This window comes from Chiloscyllium punctatum, chromosome 17, assembly GCF_047496795.1.
Source record: "Chiloscyllium punctatum isolate Juve2018m chromosome 17, sChiPun1.3, whole genome shotgun sequence".
NCBI classification, from domain to species: domain Eukaryota; kingdom Metazoa; phylum Chordata; class Chondrichthyes; order Orectolobiformes; family Hemiscylliidae; genus Chiloscyllium; species Chiloscyllium punctatum.
Genome location: NC_092755.1, coordinates 94,428,959 through 94,453,722, shown reverse-complemented (window position 1 = coordinate 94,453,722; position 24,764 = coordinate 94,428,959). Strand labels below are relative to the sequence as shown.

General features: G+C 38.8%; 1 protein-coding gene across 2 annotated transcripts in view; it reads left to right on the top strand.

The window, feature by feature from the left end:
- The window catches only part of LOC140488149 (probable E3 ubiquitin-protein ligase HECTD4), a 291,859-nt gene that overhangs the window by 161,599 nt on the left and 105,496 nt on the right, over positions 1-24,764 (top strand). For both annotated transcript variants that reach the window (XM_072587982.1, XM_072587981.1), the window contains exons 30-40: positions 5,984-6,119; positions 7,683-7,824; positions 8,320-8,486; positions 10,562-10,708; positions 11,155-11,339; positions 12,339-12,492; positions 13,233-13,513; positions 14,976-15,165; positions 17,778-17,859; positions 20,264-20,466; positions 21,951-22,086. In XM_072587982.1, coding sequence (XP_072444083.1) covers positions 5,984-6,119; positions 7,683-7,824; positions 8,320-8,486; positions 10,562-10,708; positions 11,155-11,339; positions 12,339-12,492; positions 13,233-13,513; positions 14,976-15,165; positions 17,778-17,859; positions 20,264-20,466; positions 21,951-22,086 — 1,823 coding nt within the window. The remainder of the gene's footprint in view (positions 1-5,983; positions 6,120-7,682; positions 7,825-8,319; positions 8,487-10,561; positions 10,709-11,154; positions 11,340-12,338; positions 12,493-13,232; positions 13,514-14,975; positions 15,166-17,777; positions 17,860-20,263; positions 20,467-21,950; positions 22,087-24,764) is intronic.

Below are 24,764 nucleotides of genomic sequence, written 5' to 3'. Positions count from 1 at the left end.
GTTGAGGAAGTATTTCAGAATACACAATAGATACATTCCAACAGGAAGGGAAACATCCAAGGAGTGGATACATTATCTGTGGTTAAGCATTAAAGATAAAGCACATAATTGTGCACAGATGGATGGCATGTCAGAAATTAAACAGAATATAAGGCAGAACAAAGATTGACTAAAAGATTATCAAGGAAGTCAAAATTAGAGCAAGTAAGAAAGCTAGCTAGAAATATAAAAACAGATGGCAGTTTCCGTAGATAGTTTTAAAAAAGGAAAAGTTAAAAAGTGAGAATTGGTCCAATTGTAAGCCTGGGGAGTTAATAATGGAAAATAAGGAGATTGCAGATAAATTGAACAGATTTTTTTGTTTGCATCAGTTCCCATTTGCATCTTCTACAGTAACCTCCGAGAAATAGGTGTAAATCAGGAAATGGAAGAAATAACAATTACCCAAGGAAGTGGTACTGAGCAAATTGTTGAAGCTGCAGGCTGGCACTGCCGGTGTCCTGATGGATTTAATGCTAAAAATTGATTCCAGTTGATAATGCTGTATAAATCAGATTCCAGAATGGCTTGATAAACTTTTATTTTCATTTTTGCAATTTGGTTACTGTGGTTGTCACTTGAACATATTTCCAAAAGTCTGTCAATGTACTCTTAGCAAACAAGTTTATTGTGCACAAAGGGAATGAAAGCACAAACTATTAACATGTAGAATTATTTGATGCAGTCTTGTTGCAAATAAAAGGTATAAAGATTCAACACTTCTACGCTCAACAGCAAATGTACAGATACTCCAATCTCCATGAATGGTCACACTGTTTGCATTTTGGTTGTTTTTTAAATCAGCCTGTTCAGAGGTGTTATTACCTCTGGAGCAGTTGGGAATTGAAACTAGACCTCCATTGCTCAGAGATAGGAGCACTATCATTGTGCCACAAGAGCCTCTTGCATTTTAAAAAGAACGTTTAAACACTATCTTTTACTTTTATAAAACAAAATTAACCTATTTTGCTAATCATCCAATTCAGAAATGCTGTTACAACCTGTGGAGCAGGTTGAACCTGAATCCAAGCCTCCCAGTCCAGTGGTAGGGATGTTACCACTGTGTCACAAGAGGCCCTTTTTGGGCCACCTTATAGGCTCAGCAAATGGAACAACTATTACACTATGACAGCATTAGGCTGTTTGCATGTTAAAAGATCCTTGTTCAGTTGACTCAGCTATATTCTGCATTCACTCAATGTTTTCATCTTTAGCTAATATCTCTTCTTGAGACCCTTAATCTGTGTGCACAGCTCACTTATTTCTAAGCATAAATTCCTTAAACTCCTCTTCCACATTTCTGGAGCTTTCTCGAGCTGATATTTCAACCCAAATTGCTTTGAAGATTGCTAAGCCTGTTGTTATCATAGTTTCTACTTGATATGAGACCCTGTTGCTGGGCAGCAGTCCTTTTATCTTCTCTTTTTCCTTGTTTCTTGCGCAGCTCAGTACAGGCTAGAAGGTCAAAAACTCATTTTTCATTTGGGAATGCTACAGCCTTCTCAACTCTATCAAGCTCAAGAATTTTGGGGCTTGAGGCACCTTCTCCCATGTCCTTAGCCCAACCTCTACACACGATGCGTTATTATCAAATGGTCTGTGCTCCTCTTCCCATTTATCTCTCAGCCCCGTCCCACAATCCTCATTCCTGATGAAGGGCTTATGCCCGAAATGTCGATTCTCCTCCTCGGATGCTGCCTGACCTGCTGTGCTTTTCCAGCACCCCACTCTCGACTCTAATACTATCTTTCCAATGCTTCCTGTGGTTGTGGATGATAAGAGGAAGGCATGAATTGTTTTATTCCCAAACTATTTATTAGATTTTGTGTATTTGTGAAATACACTAAGATCAGAGTTCAAACTTTATTTCTTGGTAATGCATATTTTGTTTTAAAAGATAAGTTCACTTTCACACTATTTAGGCGTTAGTTTTCTGTTTCACTAAATCTGTTTGAAAAATCCATGATGTTAAAGGACACTGATTGCAAATCCTGGTTTCATGTGGGGGTCCTACATGACCCATTTAGACCTGCTAAAAAAGTTATTAGAAAGGTAGAAGCAAAATTGTGTGTAGGTTTAATCAATGGTTTGGCTTTCTGCTGTACCTGATATATCTGGCAAAATTTGACCCCTACATGATCTTCATGTGGTCTTAACCAATAAAAATATTTACTATATTATCCTGTGTTTTCCTTGGAATTTCATGGATCACCTGTAGATCACAAAGCTGTGATAGTACTACTACCCAATGGACTGCCATTCCTCTTTGCTGATATTTTAGGTGCTCTCTATTTCTTTATTAGCACTTTGTTTTTTAAATAATCGTGTTTGGGCATTGGCTCTGATTCAATTTCTGTGTAAGCTATTTGATACAGCTCCTTAACTCAAGATCCATCTATTGCATTTTTATTAAAGATGGGCTGAGCATGTCAGCCTCATTTTCTTCACCTTTGTCTTTTTTACTTAAGTATTCAAAACCTTTTGTAAGATAACTGATTTTCCATGTTGTCTCATTTTACTGTCGACTTTTAGTTTTTCTGTCTAATTCTGTGAACTCATGATCTAGGCAAATTATGGTCAGGAAATGCCCCAGGCTTTCCTCCTGGGCACCTGTTTTATTTCCAACACCCTTGGTGAGGCCAATAACTTAGAATATATTGATTTCAAAGTTGTTGATTCAATCAGGATTTATTTCGGAACTCCAGCTACAACTTCTCCACTTGCTAAGTTACTCTTTTATCTGATTCTGATATTAGTACTGGTTTGTGACCCCTGTGTAAGCCTCAAATTAATATTTTTCCTTCATTTAATCTCTCCGGAAGTTAATTGATATCATCAGCGAACGTTAGGAACTGACTGCTCCAATGTAAGTTGGTATCTTGGTTAGTTTACTTGGTTCCTGAGAAAAATAAGGAAATACCTCTTCATTTGTAATCAAAAATTCAGAATCTCCATAAGTCTTGATTCTTTTTTGCAATAATCGGTGAAGGACATTTCTTGGCAGTCCTCAGCCATCGTTTCCATATTGTTCGTGCTTTGGACACTTCAACCTTGAGTTTATTAACAAAATATTTATTATAAATACCATGTAAACATTTCCCAAATTCTCATAATATTTACTCTCTACTCTGAAAAAGGATATTTCCCATAACAATCCACATGTTTGATCTGGGCTGTTGGAATCTCCTTCCTCTCTGGGATAGTCAAGAGTGTGGTGCTGGAAAAGCACAGCAGGTTAGGCAGCATCTGAAGAGCAGGAGAATCGATGTTTTGGGCATAAGCCCTTCCTGATGAAGGGCTTATGCCTGAACATAGACTCTCTTGCGCTTCAGATGCTACCTAGCCTGCTGTGCTTTTCCAGCACCACACTCTTGACTCTGATCTCCAGCATCTGCAGTCCTCACTTTCTTCTCTCTGGCATAGGGCTAGCTCTTTTTCATGAAGGTCAGGAATTTGTCATGAATCATTTTGGATTGCTGCGTAATCTTCTGCCATCAGTCTTGCTGTGGGTCCCCACTGAGAGGTGGCTTCCAGGTGTGTGTTTTTATTTCCCCTCGCCCCAAACCTTTCTGAATGATCTGTGGTTTTTGGCCAATGGGGTCATGAGTGGGGTTCAAAGCATTCAACTGGGGTCAAGCCAACACCCTTTCCAGTTGCTATGTCAGGGTGGTGTAGAGTACACCTCCCTGAGGCAGTGGCTGGAATTCCAGGTGCCAGAAAGTCTAATACTTTTCCAAGCCTTTGTGACTTATTTGACCATTGTCCATACTATTCTCTGTAGCCAGTAGCTGCCTTTTTATTTAGTTTGACCATTTGAGCAAATTTAAAATGTTCAATTTTGGGCCCATGGTCTCTTGATCACACTCTCCCTAAAAGATTCTATGGGGGCATGCTGTAACCTATGTAACTGCTACAGTTTTGCTATTCATTTTGTTTCCTGATGCATGCTTTTCTGAAGATTCCTTGGATGTTCCTATTATTGTAATTGGCCTCCAATTTAACTTCCAGCATTGAGATTTAGCATGTCCAGTCTTCTTGCAATGGAAGCATGTTATTATCTTTATATTACTTTTAGGTTCAGCCCTTCTTTTTGTTTTAGTATCCTTCTGTTTGTTCCCTAAAATTAATATCTTGTCCATGCCCAGAATTTCTATCCCCACGTGTGATTGTTTGTGAAAGATCTCATGAGTTTCTGCCTGAACTGCCACTTCTCTGTTCTTTGATACCTGATGCTTATTGAAATACATCTTGAGGGTTACTAGATTACTATTTTGGTATTCTTCCTCAATCATGATTTCCCTCCCATTCTTAATTTTTTTAAATTACCTTCAGTGATCGGATTCACTGACTCCACACATTGGTTTCCTTGTAAATTCTAGTGTTATTTGATTGTGTTTTTTTTCTTATAGTACTAATTTTTAACTTATAAGCTTCAGGGGCAAGCTCATATGCACCTTTTGTGCACTTCTATTCACGACTATCTTTTCAAATCAGATTGCAAAGTTCTATTCTGCAGAGGATTCTGGCTATCCTAGTGCCTAGATGTCAAAAGATCAGTATGCAGATGCACCAGGTTATTCAGAAAACTTAACAGTAAAATGTTATTTTTCATTGTGAGAGTTTTTAAATATAAAGGTAGGGAGTTTAATTTTCAGTTATGGTGAGATTACAACCCGAATGATGTGTACAGTATGATCTGTTTATTTAAGGAAGAATTTAAATGCATCGGAAACATATCAGAGAAGGTAAAGCATGATATCTGAATGAGCAGATTGTCTTATGAAGAATGCTTGAACAGGCTAGGCTTGTATTCACTGGAGTTTACATGAGTAAACAGCTTTGATTAAAACATCTTGAGTGTCTTGTCAGGGTAGAATGAAAGGGATGTTTCTTTTTTGGGTGAATCTAGAACTAAGAATTACTGTTTAAAAATAAAGGGATCATCCATTTAAGGCAATAATGAAGCAATTATTTTGACATTTGAGAATCTTTGAAACTCTTCCTTAAAAGGTTAAGGAACCAAGCTCTTGAATATTTTTACGGCAGAGAAAGGTAGATTCTTGATAAGATTAGAATTGAAAGGTCATTGGGAATAGATGGAAATGTGGAGTAACTAGATCACCTTATTGAATGATGCAGCAGGTTGAAAGGGTGAGTGTCCTGCTCTTCCAATTCATCTATTTGTGAAGTGAAAAGTGAATGTTGTCATATTCCTAGAGGACCATAGGCTCCTGTCTCATAAAAGAGAGATGACTGATGGTGAGTTCAATGTGAAGCTCACCACGCCTCCCGTAAGGGGCGAGGTTGAGAAGGTGTGAGTCTTTGTGGTATCCTCAGCAGTATGGGGATTTAAACCAAAGCTGTTACATTATTCTGTGTTGCAGTCCAGCCATACAGCTAACAGTTGTCATCAGTGTAATGTCAATTCAGTTTTTTTTTTGCATGTTCCTGTTTGATGGTTGAGAGTATGCTAAGTGGTTTGAGCTTGAAACATCTTACATGTGAAGAATATGACAAACAATTCAAGTAACTTGGGGGGGATGTCTAGTCCCTTGTGAAATAAATAACTTTGCTGTTTCAGCAAGCATTTCATGTCTTTTATTTTTAATAACTTTAACTTAAATTTGATAAAATGGAAATATTGTGTTAGATGCCAAATGTTGCCAATAAATATGATGAAATGTTTTCATGTTGTGAAAAAGGAAATACTCAAATAGGATAACTTTCCAATAGCTGCTAAAGAGTACTCTTGACTACTGTTCACATTTTGATAGTCTGTTTGACAAGAAGTAGGGGTAGCTGCGCAGTTTAAAGGAACCTTAATAATAGTATAGATAAGACTTTTATCTCAACCATGTGCAGCCACAGAAATCTCAAATTTACATAATTTGTGAAATATTCAGTGTGCGTTTGTCTTTCTGATCTTCCCTGCTTATTTTACCAGCTTGTAAATCATCTTCTGAAACCAAGGTGATTTCCCACACTGTTCGCCAACCTGTGTTCCTGCGTAGCATGTCTGCACCCTCTGACCTAGAAATGATTGCAAATGAGGATTTAGAATTCACACGAGCCAGTCAAAGGTAAAAGGCTAAGTTAATTTGGTATTTCCAGGAAGTTTCTGTCGTTAAACATGTCCTGTCTTGGAAATAACATTGCAGTGTAATGACAGAATATTAATCACAGAATGCTTATAGTTAGATATCTGTCTTGTTTGTTGATAGAATTTGCAATTTGCTGACAAGACAAGCATTTAAATCTCATTCTTGAGAATATGAGGTGTGTTGCTGCCTCGAACTGCTGTGGTCCATATGGTGTATTTTCTTGAGAAATTGCATGAGTTTTCATGAAGGTATGACAGTATATTGGACTGAGTGAGATTTGGAGGAATCTTGCAGGTAGTGTTTCCATACAATACTACCGTTCTTCTAGTAGAAATTGGAGGTTTGGAAGGTGATGTCAAATAGTTTAGACAAGTTACCGCAATGCATCTTCTAGATAGTGTACACTGTTATAACATATCTTTGATTTGTTGTCTGCAGACTGAAACTGTGATTTGATATGTTTCAAATCTTTGGACCTAGCGCAACTGCTTCTGTTTGTTTATTTTTCTGTAGTTTGCAGCAACCTTTACTGATCAGTTGCTCATTGTACTCCCATTCTCCATTTGTATTCCTTGACAATTCTCATGTTGCACTAGCCACCAAAATGGGCTTTATTTTTAACACTTCTGCACAAATGACAAAGTCGGATTAGCATTTGAAGGATTGTACTGACTTTCCAAATTTCAGCTAAAACAGGCATCAAAGCCTGAAATCCTATGGGGGAAGGAGCTTCTTTAGGACAGAGTGTTTCCCCTCTCTTTTTTTTGTGTAAAAAGAACATACTTTCATTTTTCCATTCACTACCATCTGGATAGGTCAACAGTATTTTCATAGGTTCTGGATTAGTGGTGCTGGAAGAGCACAGCAGTTCAAGCAGCATTCATAGGGTTGTAAGGCTGCCAGATGTATCCGGATGTGAATTGACCACTCATTATGTGACATGTTCTTTATTCATGATGTATTTGTTGCTGTTGAGAAGCTAGTCATGAACGGTCTCTCTGGAACCACTATAATCTGCATAGTCTTGGTAGACCCACTTTTTGGTTAGGTAGGGAATTCCAAGGTTGCTAACCAGTAGCCATGGGGAATTTCAAATTATTATGCTTTGTGACTTCGAGATAGTTGTGTGCCTGCTGTTCTTTTCTTCCAGGTGGTCAAACCGCAAGATTGGAAGTATTGGTAGGAAATAATCAAGCTAGAGAAAGTGAGAATTTGAAAAAAAACTATAAGAACACACATTTTAAAAATAAATGGGATGCCACATGCTACAAAAAACACTTTGTACTCTTCTCCAGAGGCTTGTCTTCATTCCCATTAAGTGCTTTCAACAGATCCTTTTGGATTCATGTGGAGAAAGTTGGTCTTTACGAGGTCTAAATTTGGGCAAGGTTATATGTTGGACAATTACAAATTTTTAGTGAAGGTGCTATTATTAGAGAGTGCTCTTAGCCATTAAGTTTTGTTATGCTTAAGTATTGAACATTTTTAGCAAAGTAATTTCAACATTGCAGATGTCATGGAATTTTTATGTCTTGTTTGAAGGAGACGCCATGGGAATAGTCATCGGAGTAGTTCCTTCACTCTGCTTCAGTCTCTGACTATTGAAGATAGTCGGGACAAGCCAACGTATAGTGTGCTGCTTGGACAGCTCTTTGCTTTCATTGGGACAAATCCTGACCAGGCTGTAAGTGTTTAAATTTTTTTTGCAACTAAGCTTTATTTCCAAAAGTATTGGAAAAAATTTGAGGCGATCAATTTTTGTCTTGGAAAAAAATGTACATAATATTCTGATGGCATGTATTTTGTCAGTAAATAAAATTTGAAATAATTTGCAGGGCCAACTGATTTCATAGCAGATGTGCAATTCTATTTTTTTGTTCCTTGAATTAAACACCTCTAACTTATGACATTTGTTTCACCATGTCTGTAATTATACATATCATCTCACTGACTTAAATACATTTGGACTAATTTATCATTTCTGTCCATGAGGCATGAATACTTAACGTTAATTGTACATATTACAATGTTTCAGTTGATCTATAATTGGCAGCATTTGACAATAATTACTGAAGTAATGTGGCAAACTTTTCTCATTACCTACTAAATTAAAATGGAAAGGCTGCCATTGAGAATTACATAAACAACATTTGAAAATTGTGATCTTATTTAACTTAAGGTGTCAAGCAGCAGTTTCCTTTTAGCTGCCCAGACTCGGTGGAGGCGTGGTAATACGAGAAAACAAGCCCTGGTACACATGCGTGAGCTGTTGACAGCAGCGGTCAGAGTTGGTGGTGTTACTCATTTGGTTGGACCTGTAACCACAGTTCTTCAAGGTGGGCCAAGGTGAGATGCTGCCTAATAGAATTGTTGGGGTGGGGGGGGGGGGGGGGGGGGGGGGATGGGGGAGGGGAGGGGGTGTGGTGGAGGGAAGCAGTTGGGGAAGAAAGGTTATTCTTTAAAAGGAAACTCTTGAATAAAGTTATCTTTTTGGGATGTGAAGCAAGTAGACTTTGTTTACTCTTCTAATGTTACAAAATCTGAGTACTGAGCAACTCACTTGTTTTAAAAAAGTTGTTGCATGCTCAATAAGGTGAGGGGCATTACTACGGGTGAATGAGGAATATCTTTGTTCTACTCCAGTTATGCACCTCAGCCTCACTCTTCAATCCCCTAGACCTGGTTCCAACACAATATATATTTTTTTCATATTAGTCATTTTTGATTTTGAGTAGTTGTGAATGCTGAATTGCAACTTTTGGAACTGGATTGAGATTGCTTCCCTTATTGTCATATTTATGTATTATGAATTATTTGCATGTTTTGTCCCCCTCTCACTGAATTTTCTTGCACAGCCATTCACATGCCACTACAAATTTAGACATGGGGGGAAGAAGCCTAATAGCTGCGAGTGTTGCTGCTCCTTAATTGTGCAGGAGGAGAGACCTTTCCAACAGAGTGAGTTGGATGTCTCTATTCCCGAGTCCACTTTGATGTATTGGATTCCATTTGATGTTCCTTCCTACTAATTCGACCATGTCTGAAGTCTTTGAATGTGATGTTGGGCTACTATTATGTGTTACCTGCAAGATTGCCAACAGTATTAGAAAGGTTAGAGTGTAGTTTCTTTTTGGTAGGCAAGAAAACATTGTTTTTGCCCAATATCCATAATCAAATGTAAAATATCTTGGTAATACAGAGCTTGAATTTTGCTGAAAAAATGCACGTTTTTAAGAAAAACGTTTCATCTTGCATTCATCAGTATGTCCTACATTACCAAATAAAGGGAGAACAAAACTTGTGTGAGAGGAGAATGTTGGCTCAGTTGGCTAGATGGCTGGTTTGCAATGCAAAGTGATGCCATCAGGATAAGTTCAGTTCCCATCCTGGCTGAGATCACCATGGTACCTAGACTCACCTGTTTGAGATGTCTTAAATCTGTGGTTGGCTGGGTACTTTCCAGCACCAAAGGTGATGGCCTTGGGCTTATTCAGGAGTTTGGTTGATGTGTTGTGAGAAATGGTCTTATCAGAGTAGCTGTTGTGCAGTTGGATGGCTTTGAGGCACCTTATTTCAGTATGAAGTATGCAAGTTGAACAAAAAGTTTGGTTTCTATTTCTGTAGTTGCTGTTAAGGCCCAACTTGTAGCACATGGAACTGTAGAAATCCCAACACACACACACACTGACCATTGAAGGTAGAATCATGTCATTTAGTCAGAGTCTGACTGATTTCTGAACCAGGACGTCAAGGAAAGATTAGATTAGATTCCCTACAGTGTGGAAACAGACCCTTTGGCCCATTTTGCTGCTCAATTTCAGTGATTAACCAGAGTACAGTATCAAATTAATTTGAGATGTACAAGGCAATTGCTTTTTACACCTGTGGATTAAAACTGAAATATGGTTTAGCAGTTAACTGTTAGTAATCATCAAACTGGTGCATTCTCCATTCCAAATATTCTATCAATAAGTACATTTGCCAGCCAGTTGATCCCCTCATACAGTATACATATTTTTCCTTACTTGGTAATTCTTGCAAATTGTCCTAATGAGTCTCGAGACGACAAAGCTTTGACATGTTTAAATTATTTTCGCCTTTGTTATTCAACTTACTTTGTTTTATTCAATCCCATCAAACTGATTCCTGCTAGTCTAGCAATGTCCTGATGATTTAAGAAAAACACTTTATGCCAGAGATCATGTACTAGACACCAACAAGTTTGATATTGAATGCACAGAGTTAAAAACAAATATTGTTAAATTTACAGAATAGATTAACTCAAATTTGGGTCCAATTAAATTAAGGATGTTTATTTAACTGAATAGAATTAATTTGGATTTCTGATTTTATCCAACTGTATAACAGCTTACGACTGTCTGACTTTTCTCATTGGTAAATGTGTATTGCTGTTCTCTAAGGATTGAAGAGCTGACATGTGGCGGAATGGTGGAGCAGGTTCAGGAGGCATTTGGCGAGACCATGACATCAGTTGTTTCACTTTGTGCACGATATCCAATTGCCTGCGCCAATAGCATTGGCCTTCTTTGTACTATTCCATACACAAGGTAAGGAACTATTGCTAGATGAATTGGAAGTTAAATCATCCATTGTCGTAATCTACATATTTAAATAATTTTCAGACAATGCAGACAATATCATATTGAATAGTTGCTTTTGTGGTCTTCGCAGTGGGCAATTCTTCTGATTGGGGATGTAAGTGATTCAAGTGTCTTTGTGAAAAATGGCAAAAGTGCACTGATAGAGTTCTGCTAGCCATGACAAATGTGTATGAATCTAATTAAACCATGAAAATCAATTTGCTTGACTGACTTCAATTTGGAATCTAACAATAATATGCACCTGGTTTCATCATTAGCGGGTTAAGCAACTTTATTTAATAGAAACAATTAATTATAGTCTTTAGGAAATTGTGTTTTTTGTGGCCTTTCTTCAAGTAGTATTGTTCTCGCCTATCTAGTATTTTTTCTCTCCCTACCCCTCCCGTGTTTAGAAGTGAGGAGAAATGCCTGGTGCGTAGTGGTTTGGTGCAGCTAATGGATAGACTTTGCAGTCTAACAAGCCAGCGAGAAAGTAGCTCCAGTGAGAAACAGACAAGAAAACAGAAGGTAGCTACGATGGCCTGGGCTGCCTTCCAAGTACTGGCTAATCGCTGTGTGGAGTGGGAGAAGGAAGAAGGTCAGTATTGTATGTAAATAAAATCATGTCTCCCTGCTACAACCATATAACTTTTTCTTCCTTCAAAGTATTAAAACTCAGGTTAGCGTTATTCATTATTTCATGTTTGACTTTGTCTTTATTTTGGTTCATGCCTGCACAATAGACTCTGGCTCTTAGTTAAAATCAGTTAATACAACACCTGCCAATTTCCACTAATTTTGTGAAAAGATTGTATGCAATTAAATGAGAAAAGTACGCTGGTGATAAAAGACTGTGATCTTTCTGATAGACCTGCTAACACTTTTTAATTTTGACAGCTTCCCCGCTGACAAAATAAAACATTTGCAGACCACGATTTTAGGGTAGTTTACTTGTTCCCTCTGCTGAAGGTGAAGATTTTGTAATTTCCAATATTTTCAATGGTTAGAGGATTAGTTTATTGGTCTCATGTTGGGCAACTAGACAGTGTGTGCCTAATGAAAATTGTTCAAAATTCTGCTGCATGGTCAGACATTAGAATACTGGGCTGCTCAAAGTGCCCCATCTGGTTGGTTGGTTAACTAAGAGTTGTTTTCATGGAGTAGGAAAAAAATACAAGTGACTACTTGGAGATGACAACCTTCTTCTGAGATGTCAACCAATCATGTGAAAGACGTATCTATAGTTAAATATAAAAGACACGCAAGTAAAGATATAACTACCAAATACATTGCAAGCCAAACTTTTTAAAGATAATTTACTTTGATATCAATTTTTTTTATTATAACTTCCTTAAAAATGCTAATATGTGGATTTTCTTTTTAAATTGGGACTCCTCCTATCCCAAATTAAAAGTGGGGTCTTTTGGGTCTTAAACTTTTTTTTAAGTTTGGCATATGGTGCTGTGCTTTGATAGAATTCTATCGACCTCCTGTATACTTTAATGTGTATTTAATCACGCTCTCTCGCTGTCCCTCTCTTGATTGACCACTTTCCCTTTCCACCCCCTTCCACCAAATAAAAACCTATCACATTTAGGTGTATCAACAAATGCAGTCCATTCTGGCTTAGCTCGTCAAGTGTCAAGCCTATTGACCAACCATCTAGCCCGTGCTACTGAGTGCTGTGGGAATCAAGCAGCAGGGAATGACGCACTGCAGGATGTTCTCAGCCTCCTCAATGACCTTTCCAGGTAGGGAGAGCAACAACATAGTTCTTTAAAAGTGCAGGTACCATTTAAAACTTTGGTGAATCTCAGATGTATGGCAATTTACAACCATCATGTACTTCGGTAAATTGTGAACTGAAAAGTTCTTACAAGATTCCGATATTTTAAAAGGACCATGCTGACAAACCTGTCTTGCTGTCACACTAATATTATCTGAACAATCTTTTTGCTGTATGCAGTCTGTAAACAGTTAAGTAAGTAGTTGAAGACATTTGGTTTCTTTATGCCATTCCATGTCTTTTTAAAAATTAATTATTGTGAACAGTGATCACCCACAACTAGACTGCATCTTTAAAGGAGTGCTTTCAATTCACTATTTGAATAGGTTTTGAATGAGTTAAGTTCAGATATTTGCATTTGTTTCATTGCATAACACACTAGAGATATGCAGAATTTCAAATAAATATCCATAATATTTTAGCGCAAGTAATGTGTAACTCGCATACTTGGTGCATAAATTCAATGTCATTGGATTTTAGTGTTAAAATAAATTTAGTGTTGCATGTGTACTCTGTTATGCTATTCAACAATTTTAAACATAGGTGTTTGAGAATGAAAACTGAATAGATCAAACATTTTTGCAAGCCTGATTTTCCAAGCAGCAATTGTATTGCCTAGGATATATTTTGCATATATGAATTTTGGAAACTAATGAAGAAAATTTAACTCTGCTTTTCTCTACACTTTATTTCTGATCTTATCAGAAGTCAAATTGGTAAAGCAATCCTTAGCCAACCTGCCTGTGTGTCAAAGCTCCTTTCATTGTTGTTAGACCAGCGACCATCCCCCAAGCTGGTACTCATCATCCTTCAACTTTGCCGTGCTGCCTTGCCTCTCATGAGTGTGGAAGACTGTGGGAATGTGGAATTGCCCCCATGGAGCTATTCTGTACCTTCCCTGGACAATGAACAGGATGATCCTGCTGATCCTGCTTCAAATATTGCATCACTCCTATTAGCTAAACTTGCTGATTATGTTGTACCAGGTAAGTTAATTGCCACTGAATAGCATGGTATCGTAGAATCATAGAATCCCTGTAGTGTGGAAACAGGTCATTTAGCCCAAGGAGTCCACACCAACTCTCTGAAGAGTATACCACCCAGACACATTCCCCTACCCTATAACTGTATATTTCCCCTGACTAATGCATCTAGCATACACATCCCTGAACACTACAGGAAGTTTTGCATGGCCTATTCACCTAATCTGCACATTTTTTGGGAGGAAACTGGAGCACACGGAGAAAATCTACGCAGACACTGGGAGAATGTGCAAACTCCATACAGACAGTTGCCCGAAGGTGGAATTGAAACTGGGCCCCGGCAATCTGAGGCAGCAGTGCTAACTGCTAAAACAGAAAAATAACTTTTTGCCCATAATATTAAAAATCTGTCTTTTCCCTGTTTAAACTTACCTTTATGGTCTTGCCCTGGAATAAGAAATTGTCTTTTCACTTATCAGTTTTAGTCATTGATCTTTCGCCATTAGACACATTTCTTTAGTTATAAGATGTTGCAAACTCCAATTCCTTTAAGGTAAGAAATCATTCAGAGAGCCACTGGTTCTGGTGTGTTTTTGGTTTGTAGGCAATGTGGAGTATTGTACATGTCTCATCATAAAAATACAAGTGTTTTCAGGCAACTGTAGATTTCTGGCTCTGGGGTACCACTTCAAGATCAGATGCTGAGCTCCAGGGGATTTCTGCAGTGTCAGCTGAGAGAGATTCTGAAACAGTAGGGCTCCTTTATATCATAAAAGGAGTTATAGTAAGCAGTGCTAGTATGGTATTGTTATTCCCACAACTGACACAGAAGTGATTAGTATTTTTTTCAAAATTAGCTTTTGGTTTTAGCCTTATGGTTGCACAAATATATTCTGAAACCATTGGGAATCCAACTGATGCTGTTTAACTGAAATCAAAGATCTAAATATTATTCCTTTTCATGTGCTTCCCTTTAAGTCTTTCCTCTCCTGAAGACATTGTCACCTTGGTATAGAGTTTTTTTGGCATCTGTTCCTCTAGTACTCAAAGTAGTGACTATTTCTTTGTGATCCTAAATGTTTAATGTTAGACTATTCTCAAAAGTTTCTTCATAGCTGAACCATATCCTTCTTGAGCTCAATTCACACATGCAGTCTTTGCGACAGAAGTGTTGATCAAATACAGACATGGTGTTTTCTTTCCCAGATGTGCTGAGATCTGGTATAATAGCTTGTTGCTAGCTGAGATCCACTAACAGCATATACCAGTTTATTTATTGCAGTAATTATTAAATTTCATACTGAATTACTATTGGTGAAATGTAAATTGAGAAATTGTCAAAATTGAATTCTGCCCCAAGTGTTTGCATGGCTTCAGTCAAGTGTGCAGGAAATCTGACATTCTAACAGTAATATTGGTGAGGCTGTTTGTTTGAGAAGTTGAACATTTAACACTCCATTTTTAGGGTGTCAAACTGTGCTGTCTCCCAGCACATCAGAAGCTGGTTCTTCCTTTTCAAAATCCAGCCCAAAGAATTCAATAAAATCAGAGAAAGATGGTGGAGAGGAAAGCGAGGCAGTAGATGGTAAACTGTCGATCTTGATTCATAAACGTGAGGATCAGTCATCCCATGAAGTCCTTCAGCCATTACTCAGGTAGGTGTAGCAGTACAGTTCTTTTCTGCCATCTGTTTACCTTTCACTTGAAGGTGCAGTTTTATGGTACTTCAATACTTGCTCTTCTCCAGCATCGCATCCAGGCTGACAAGCCCCCAGGTCCTAATCGACTTCATCCTAAGACCTTAAATCAAGTAGCCAATGAGATTGTTAATGTATTGGATTTGATTTTCCAAAATCTTCTAGTTCTGGTAATGGTCATTTCGACTGGAAGATTGGAATAAAGGAATTATATTCAATAAAAGGAGGAAGACTAACTGCAGGAAACTACAGGCCAATTAGCTCAACATCCGTCATAAAGACGATGTGGAAAATTATTATTAAGGTTGTTATTGCAGAGCACTTAAAGTTCAAGGTAATCAGACAGTTTGACTTGTTTTTGTGAAAAGAAAATCGTATGAAGCCAATTTATTGCATTTCTTTAACATGTGCCTTGGATAAATGTGAACTGATGGATGTGTACTGTACTTAGATTTCCAGAAGAGATTTGATAAAGCGACACATCAAATATTATTGAGAGATAATAGCTCATGGTCTGGGGTAACCTACTGACATGGATAGACAATTGGCTAGCCAACAGGAAACAGTAGGCATAAATGGATCATTTTCTGGTTGGCAGGCTGAAACAGTTGATGTGCCATAGGGATTTCTGCTGCGGCCTTAACTTTTCACAATTTATATAAATGACTTGGATGAATGGACTGAAGGTATGTTTGCTAAAGTAGCTGATGACAAAGTATAGATGCAAAAGAAAGTTGTGAAGACGACAGCAGTGTAGACAGATTTGGTGAATGGGTAAGGGTCTGGCAAATGATAATTAATGTGGGTAAATGTGAAAATGCCTATTTTAGCAGGAAGAGTGTAAATAAGCTTCTTAATGATGACAAATTGCAGAGCTCTGGGCTGCAGAGGGGTCTGTGTGTCTTAGTACATGAATTGCAAAAGTGTGCATTTACAGCAAGTAATTGGGAAGTAATGTAAGTTTCATATCTCTAGATTTCATATAAGCCTTTACAGGCAAGGTCGTCAGATCGTGAATGCCAATTATGGCATAGAGTCATACAGCACAGAAGAGGCCCATCACACATTGAGTTTGCATCGATCTATATAGACTAATCCAACTTAGCTCATCACCTTATGACATTTCAGGGGTTTATCCACATTCTTTTTAAAGGTTGAGATTTCCTGACTCTATTACACTGCCAGGCAGCGTAGAGCAATTTCCACCACTGTTTGGATGAAAAAAGAATTCCTCAATCTTTTCAAACCTCCTGCCCTTTACCTTAAAGTTATGCCCCTCATTAATGATCCTTGAACTAAAGGAAACAGCTGTTTGCTATCCATCCTAATCATTCTGCTAATAATCTTGTACACCTCATTCAGGATCCCCTCAGCCTTATCTGCTCGAGATAAAACAACCTGAGCCTAGCCAGCTTGTCTTCATGGCTAAAATGCTCCAAACCAGGCAACATCCTGATGAATCTCTGTTACACCACCTCCAGTGACATCACATCTTCCCTATAGTGTGACGACCAAAACTGCACACAGTGCTACAACTGTGGCCTAATCAAAGTTTTGTGCAGCTCCAACATAACTTCCTTGCTCTAATAATCTATGCAAATAATAGGCATATCATTGAGGAAAGGCAAGTGTCCTGTAAGCCAGCTTAATAAACCTATTAGTCTGTCTTGTTGCCTTCAGGAATCTTTGAAAAAGCACCCAAGACCCCTCTGTTCCTCTGAACTTCCAAACTTCCTGCTATTCATTGAGTGCTCCCTTGCCTTGTTACTTCTTTGAAAGTACATCACCCTCTCACTTTTCAGCATAAAATTCTATTTGCCACTGATATGCCTAATTGACCAACCCCTCTATATCTTCCAGTTACTGAAGACCACCTTCTTCCCTCTTCATGCCAATCTTCATGTCATCTGTAAACTAAGTTAGGACAGTCCCCCTGCACCCCTAATTCTCATCTATATTTTTTATAAATATCATCAGAACAATGGGAGCCAGCACTGACCTTTGTGGTATTCCACTGGGCACTCCAATCCCACAAATAGCATTCTACCACCATCCTGTGTGTATCACCACTAAGTCAATTTTGGATTCTTCATTTCCTATCACTAGTTCAATTTTGGATCTATCAGTTCTATGCCATCAACTAATGTCCACACTTGCATACTTTCCACCATGAAACAATAATAGCAACTCTGCTTCCCCTCATCTTGTCTAGCTTTGTGACCATTTGACATGCTCCAGAACAGCCTTAGGATTGATCAATTAACTTAGAGGTGATAAATTGAATTTCTTTGTTTCAGGGGTTCACATTCAAATTTAATTTACAGCTAACAAAGAGCTCTTGGTAATTATTGACTACATTGAGTTTGGTGTATGAAAAATACTTCTGATATTCAATCCAAAGTTAGACTTGGGCCAGGATTTTTCATTTCCTAGTGAAGGCATTATGTTGTATGGCTTCCATGATTTTGCATGGCTGTATTAAAAAGTGTTACAAGCTGAATCAGGTGAGGTGACAATGAAGTTAAATATTCGGTTGCACTTTAATGTAATTTGAATTCTCCTCTTTGCAGTAGCTCGGAGGGGCGTCCTTTCCGACTGGGCACTGGAGCCAACATGGAGAAAGTAGTGAAAATGGATCGAGATATGACTAAAGTAAGGAGTTATGAGAAAATAGTTCCCAAATGGCAAAAGACTGTGATCTGAAAATTCTGATACCATTAGCGTCTGGGGATCGATTGCAAATCTGTCCAAAATCTCCATGGCTCATTCTGCACTCAATGACCTTTGGCATCAAAAACAAAAATTTTCTAAGTTTGTGGACAGAAGTTGATCAGGTCAAAAGAGTTGTATGCTGGAAGTCACTTTACTGTCATAGAGTCATAGACATGTACAGCACGGAAACAGACCATTCGAGCTAACCCATCCGTGCCCACCAGATATTCGAACTAAATTTAATCATGTTTGTCACTTCTGATATCCCTCTAAACCCTTCCTATTTGTAGACTCATCTAGATGTCTGTTAAAGGTTGCGATTGTGTCAGCCTCCACCACTACGTCTGGCAGCTCATTACATACATGCACCACTCTCCGCATGGAAAACCTGCCCCTTGAGTCCCTTTTAAAACTTTCACCTCTCACCTTTAAACCTATGTCCTCTAGTTTTGGACTCCCCCCGCAAACCCCAGAGAGAAGACCTTGTCTATTTACTGTTGAAGGGATTGATAAAGGGCTTATGCCCAAAACATTGATTCTCCACCACCATCCTCTGTCTTCTACCTTTTGAGCTAGTTCTGTATACAAATGGCTAGTTCCTTCTGTATTCTGTAATCAAATGATCTAACCTAGCTAACCAGTCCACTATCATTAATCCTCTTTGTTGCTTCTTCAAAAATTCAACTAAGTTAGTGTGATATGATTTACCATGCCCAAATCCACGTTGACTATCCCTAATCAGTCATTGCCTTTCAAATACATTTAAGTCCTGTCCCTCAGGATTCCCTCCAACAACTTGCCCACCACCAATGTCAGGCTTACTGCTCTGATGAAGAGCTTATGTTTGAAACGTTGATTCTCCTACTCCTCAGATGCTGCTTTTCCAGCACCACACTCTTTGACTCTGATCTTTAAAAGGTCCTATTCTTTCCCTCGTTACCTTTTTGTCCTCAATGTATTTGTAGAATCCCTTTGATTTCTCCTTAATCCTGTTGGCCAAAACTAGTTCACGCCCCCTTTTTGCCCTCCTGATTTCCCTCTTAAGTATACTCCTACTGCCTTCAAACTCTCATAAGGATTCACTCAATCTCTGCTGTCTATATGTGCCATATGCTTCCTTTTTCTCTTGACCAAAACCTCAATTTCTCTAGTCACCTAGCATTCCCTACATCTACTAGCCTTGCCCTTCACCCTAACAAAAACATACTGTTTCTTGACACTCATTATCTCATTTTTGAAGACTTCCCATTTTCCAGCTGTCCCTTTACCTGCAAACGTCTGCCCCCAATCAGCATTTGAAAGTTCTTGCCTAATAATGTGAAAATTGACCTTCCTCTAATTTAGAACTTCAACTTTTAGATCCTGTCTATCCTTTCCCATCTCTATTTTAAAACTAATAGGATTATGGTCACTGGCCCAAAGTGCACCCCCACTGACAACTTAGTCACCTACCCTGTCTTATTCCCAAGAGTAGGTCAAGTTTTGCAGCTTCTCTTGTAGGTACATTCGCATACTGAATCAGAGCATTTTCATGTCCATACTTAACAAATTCCTCTCCATCCAAGCCTTTAACACTTTGGCAGTCGCAATCTATATTTGGAAAGTTAAAATCCCCTATCATAACCACACTATTATTCTTATGGATAACGGAGATCTCCTTACAAATTTGTTTCTCAGTTTCCCCCTGACTATTGTGGAGTCTATTCTCCGTTCCAACTAAATAACTTTCCTAGACTTTTTCCCAGGAATATCCTCCCCAGATACAACCATAATGTTATCTCTAATCAAAACAGTACCACCCCTCCTCTCTTGACTCTCACCAAATCGTTCATATGGCATCTATACCTTGGAACATTAAGCCAAAAGTTCTGTCCATCCCTGAGTCATGTCTCCGTAATTGCTATGATATCCCAGTGCCATGTTCTCAACCATGCCCAGAGTTCATCTGTCTTAACTGTTCTTCAAAAATATTTTTACTTTACTTTGGTGTTAGTAATCTTATTTTTATCTATTATTCAGGATACAAGTTCCATCTCTTAAATATATTCATTACTATCCATTCCTTACATTTCCCATCTTCTGTCCCAAATGGGCAATGACTTCTGTGTGTGTAATAAAAGTCAAGGAAGTGCCTTTCCCTGTTTGGTTTTGTTTTTAAAGTTGAGAATTCATACATTGCATAAATCAAATAATTGGGTCACTATTAAATTATGATAAATAACTGTGCAGAGTTTCAGCTTATCTATAGAACGCATGTTCCTTCTTTATCCTGAAACAGAATAGTATTGTAACTTTGTATTGACAAAATATACTTTCTGAGACTAACGATTTCATTGGTTTGCAGACTGGGTATTGTGAAGTTATCACAGAAGAAGCAGTTGCAGCCTTGCGGAAGGCTACCAAATGGGCACAGTCAGGGCTAATTGTAAGTGTGGGCCCACCAGTGGAGGCTGCCAATCAGGATGCTACCAGCGGGCTGACAACTGGTGATAAGAAGAAAACAGCTCGGACGTCTATCTGCAGAGAAAAAAATGCAGAACTTGCCAGGTAAGAGATAGTGAGAATGGAATGGATTGAAGACCAGATAATGAGGAAATGCCCTTTTAGAATGGAGCACAGTTAAACTGGTCAAATTCTTCTACTGAAAAGTATCATCACTTCCTTACTTAAGAAATTTTGGACACTGCAAGCTATTTACAAGACCAACACAAAACAGCTGGAAGGTTGCAGAGAGGCTAAAATAAAACAAGAATAGGAATCTGGTCGCAAGTGTGGGGGATCTGAGAGAGAAGTTGTTAGAGATGTACAGGACAGAAAACAGACCCATTGGTGCAACTCATGCAGAGGCCAAGGCATAAGTTAATTAAGTACCATTTGCTAGTATTTGGTCCATATCCTTCCAAATGCTTCCAATTCATATACCCATCCAGATGCCTTTTAAATTTTGTAATTATACCAGCCTCCTCCCCTTTTTATGGCAGTTTGTTCCATACACACCACCCTCTGCATAAAATAGTTGCCCTATAGGTTCATTTTAAATCTTTCCCGTGAAAACTTAAACCTATTCCCTCTAGTTTTGGATTCCCCGACGCTGTGGAAAAGACTTTGACTGTTCACTGTATCTATGCCCCTCATTTTATGAACCTCCATTGGGTCACCCCTCAGCTTCTGAGCCTCTAGGGAAAATAGCCCCAGCCTATTCAGTCTCTCCTTATAGCTCAAATACTGGCAACATTCTTGTAAATCTTTTCTGAACCCTTTCAAATTTAACAACACCCTTCCTATAACAGGGAGACCAGAATTGTGCACAGTATTCCAAAAGTGGCCTAACAAATGTCCTGTCTGGCAGCAACATGACATCCCAACTCCTAAACTCAATGCCCTGGCCCATAAAGGCAAGAGTACCAAACAGCGCCTTCACTACCCTGTCTTCCTGAGTCTGTACTTCCAAGGAACTATAAACCTGTACTCCAAGGTCCCTTTGTTCAGCAACACTCCCAGAACATTACTGTTCAGTGTATAAGTCCTGCCCTCATTTGCCCTACCAAAATGTAGATCAAGTTCCTGTTGCTTTCAGGTAGAAGGGAGAGCTAACTGATCAAAATACTAATGCAGTTTTAAGTTGTTGGGAATTTAATGAGTTATACTAAAGATTAATGTTTCGTCATCTATCTTTGTAAAAATATTTCATTAACAATGGAACATTGGAGTTGTGAAAAGTGCTTTCTAAATGCAAGTTTTGTTTTAAAATGTCTGAGGTTATATTTGACCAGGATCTGGGATGAACCAGGATGATATGGTCAACATTACTTGCAAGGCATGCTTATTTCTACAACATGATTTGGGAATTAGAAGAGAGTTGAAGCAATAGCCAAGTTATTAACAATGGAACCTGATGAGTTTCTTCCAGAATAATGTTGAGACTGGAATGTGACTTGAAACTTTGATTTTTTGTTTCCTTTTGATTTAATATTTGGGCTCTTGAAAACATAATTGTTGGTTCCAAGAATTGGTCTGTCTTCTTCTTGCAGAACAGACCCAGTCCGACCATTCATCAGTGGCCACGTAGCAAATAGCATGGCAGCAGAAGTGATTGCTCTGCTGCATAACTTATTAATGGCTCCTGAGTTCAGCACTGCCCAGATCTGGACCACCACAGCAGAAAAGGTATGTCAAATATGATGCAGAGATTAAGGCATAGAACTTATTTTGAAACAAGATTTCTAGTTTTCTGGATTTTTCCTGTTATTGACACTTCGAACCATTAGACTAGTGGTTGCCGGTGACCCTCAGCCATTCGCTGCTCTTGCATTATCTTGATTTACAGTTTTTGTGCAACAAATTCAAGAAAGCGATATATAGTGGGGAAGAACAGTATGAAACTTTTGAAATTTGATTATCTGCAAAAAAATGCTTTTGATCTTGTAAGTCAAAGATAATTGTCTTTAGTTTTATAAGGTTCAGTTGAAATTGATTTGAGCGTTTCCAGTTGATATTTTATAGATTCTGGTTCAGTGAGCCATCAGGATAAACTAATCTGCAAGTCTGGTAGAATATTTCAATAGTTTGTTTATCTGTTTATTTGTGTTAAGATACTAGCAAGAATCAGACTCTCTGTAATTTTGTTATTAGATTCTGTTCTGAGGAAGGGTCACTTCATCCAAAACGTTAACTCTGACTTCTTTCCACAGATGCTGCCAGACCTGCTGTGCTCTTCCAGCAATTTCTGATTTAGTTTCTGACTTACAGCCTCGCAGTTCTTTCATCTTTCAGAAAACTCTGTGTAGGACCAAGTACAGGAACAGGCAGCACGGTGGCTCAGTGGTTAGCACTGCTGTCTCATAGCACCAGGGACCCAGATTCAATTCCAGTCTCAGGCGACGTCTGTGTGGAATTTCCATTTTCTTGCTGTGTCTGCATGGGTTCCTCTGGGTCATGCAGTTTCCTGCCACAGTAGGCTAGGTGGGTTGGCCATGCTAAGTTGCCCATTGTGTCCGGGGTGTATAGGCTAGGTGGATCAGCTGTGGGAAATGTGGGGTTACAGAAATGGAGTGTTTCTGGGTGGGATGCTCTTCAGACAGTCAGTGTGGCCTTGATGGACCAACTAGCCTATTTCCACACTGTAGGGAATCTTTGAATTTTAATTAAGTGTTGGGTTTTTTTTTGAAAGGCTGGTAATGAAGTTTCTGTTGTGCCTAGAAGCCATCAACAGCATTTTCTTGCATTAGGATGACACGGTGGCTCACTGCTACCCCACAGACTCCCTACCCCCACCCCGGTTCGATTCCACCTTAAGTCTATGTGGAGTTTGCATAATTTCATCATGCCTTCATGGGTTTCCTCCAGGTTTTCTCCCACAGTCCAAGGATGTGCAGGATAGGGTGGATTGGCTGTGCTAAATTGCCCATAATCTCCAGGAATGTGTGTGTTAGGTGAATTAGCCATGAGAAATGTAGGGTCACGGATGGAGAAGGGGGTGGATTTGGATAGGATGTTCTTCAGAGTCAATGTGGACTGGATGGGTGGAATAGCGTGCTTCCACACTCTATGGGTTCTATGATTCATGTGACTCCACCTTCTACAGCCCACTTTTCCCCACAATAAGTTCCAGTAAAGTTCCATTGTAGTTCTGACTCCTAATTTCAGAACAGTATTTTTTCCAGGATCCTCCATTTTCATTTCCGATTCATTAATCTCCAGTCATGTTAAAAAGATATTATCAGTCTCGGGTTCACAAGGGCACAAGTGTTTTAACTGTTATCTGGCTAAATCTGGTGGGATGTTTTGAAGACACCGTTTAGGATTGAGCACCTTTAACATGATTTTGTGTAGAAACAAAAAGAACTGCAGGTGCTATAAATTAAAAACAAAAACAGAAATTGCTGGAAAAGCTTAGCAAACCTGGCAGCATTTGTGAAGAGGTATTCAAGTTAAGATTTCAGGTCCAGTGACCCTCCTTCAGAACTGGGTCACCAAACCCACAATGTTGATTCTGTGTCGAGCCTCAGTGGGTATAGAGGAAAGAGAGACGATCACATTCTAGATCATAGTGTTTCTGGAGTTTTAGTTTGTCAGTGTTTTTATTGATAACAATAGCTTTTCTTGTCTGCATGTTCCCCTGCAGAGTACTAATTTCAATCTTTGTACCTCTCCCATTGCTTATCCTCATATGTTCTGTTATGACAGAGTAAACCCTCCTGCTTAATCTTCTTTGAAAAGTAACCAACTGGCAGGTCAATCCCATCCTTGTCTTCCTGTAGGAGTACAGCTCCAACTCATATGTCACTAGCACCAATGGTGATTTTAAAAGGTTTTGAAAAGTTTGATGCAGATAAAACTGGTTTGGTGGTTAATATTGACCTCAAATTGTCGAATGCCTCCTGGCATTGTTCTGTCCACCAAAACTGTGATGTTCTTCAGCAAATTGGTTACCAGTGCCATTACACTGCTGAAGTTTGGAACAAACTTCCATTAGAATCAGCTGAGTCCTAAGAATCAAAGCACCTCTTTCTTCAAGGTTGATTGTGGAAATTCCTCAATGGCCTTCGTCTTTGTGTTCTGTGGGGTCAGCCGTCCATGACCGAAGTTATGTCCCAAGAATGTCACCTCTGCTTTCACAAATTCAGTTTTATTTAAGCTTATCACCAATTTTGCTTCTCGTTGTCGTTCAAAGAGCTCTGCTAACTGTACCATGTGATCTTTCCAGGACTTACTAAAGATCACTACATCATCCACATAGACTGCACAGTTTGTTAACCCAGCCACAGCTGTGTTCATGAGTCTTTGGAATGTGGCGGGTGCATTGTTCATTCCAAAGGGCATCACTTTAAACTAATATAGTCCAT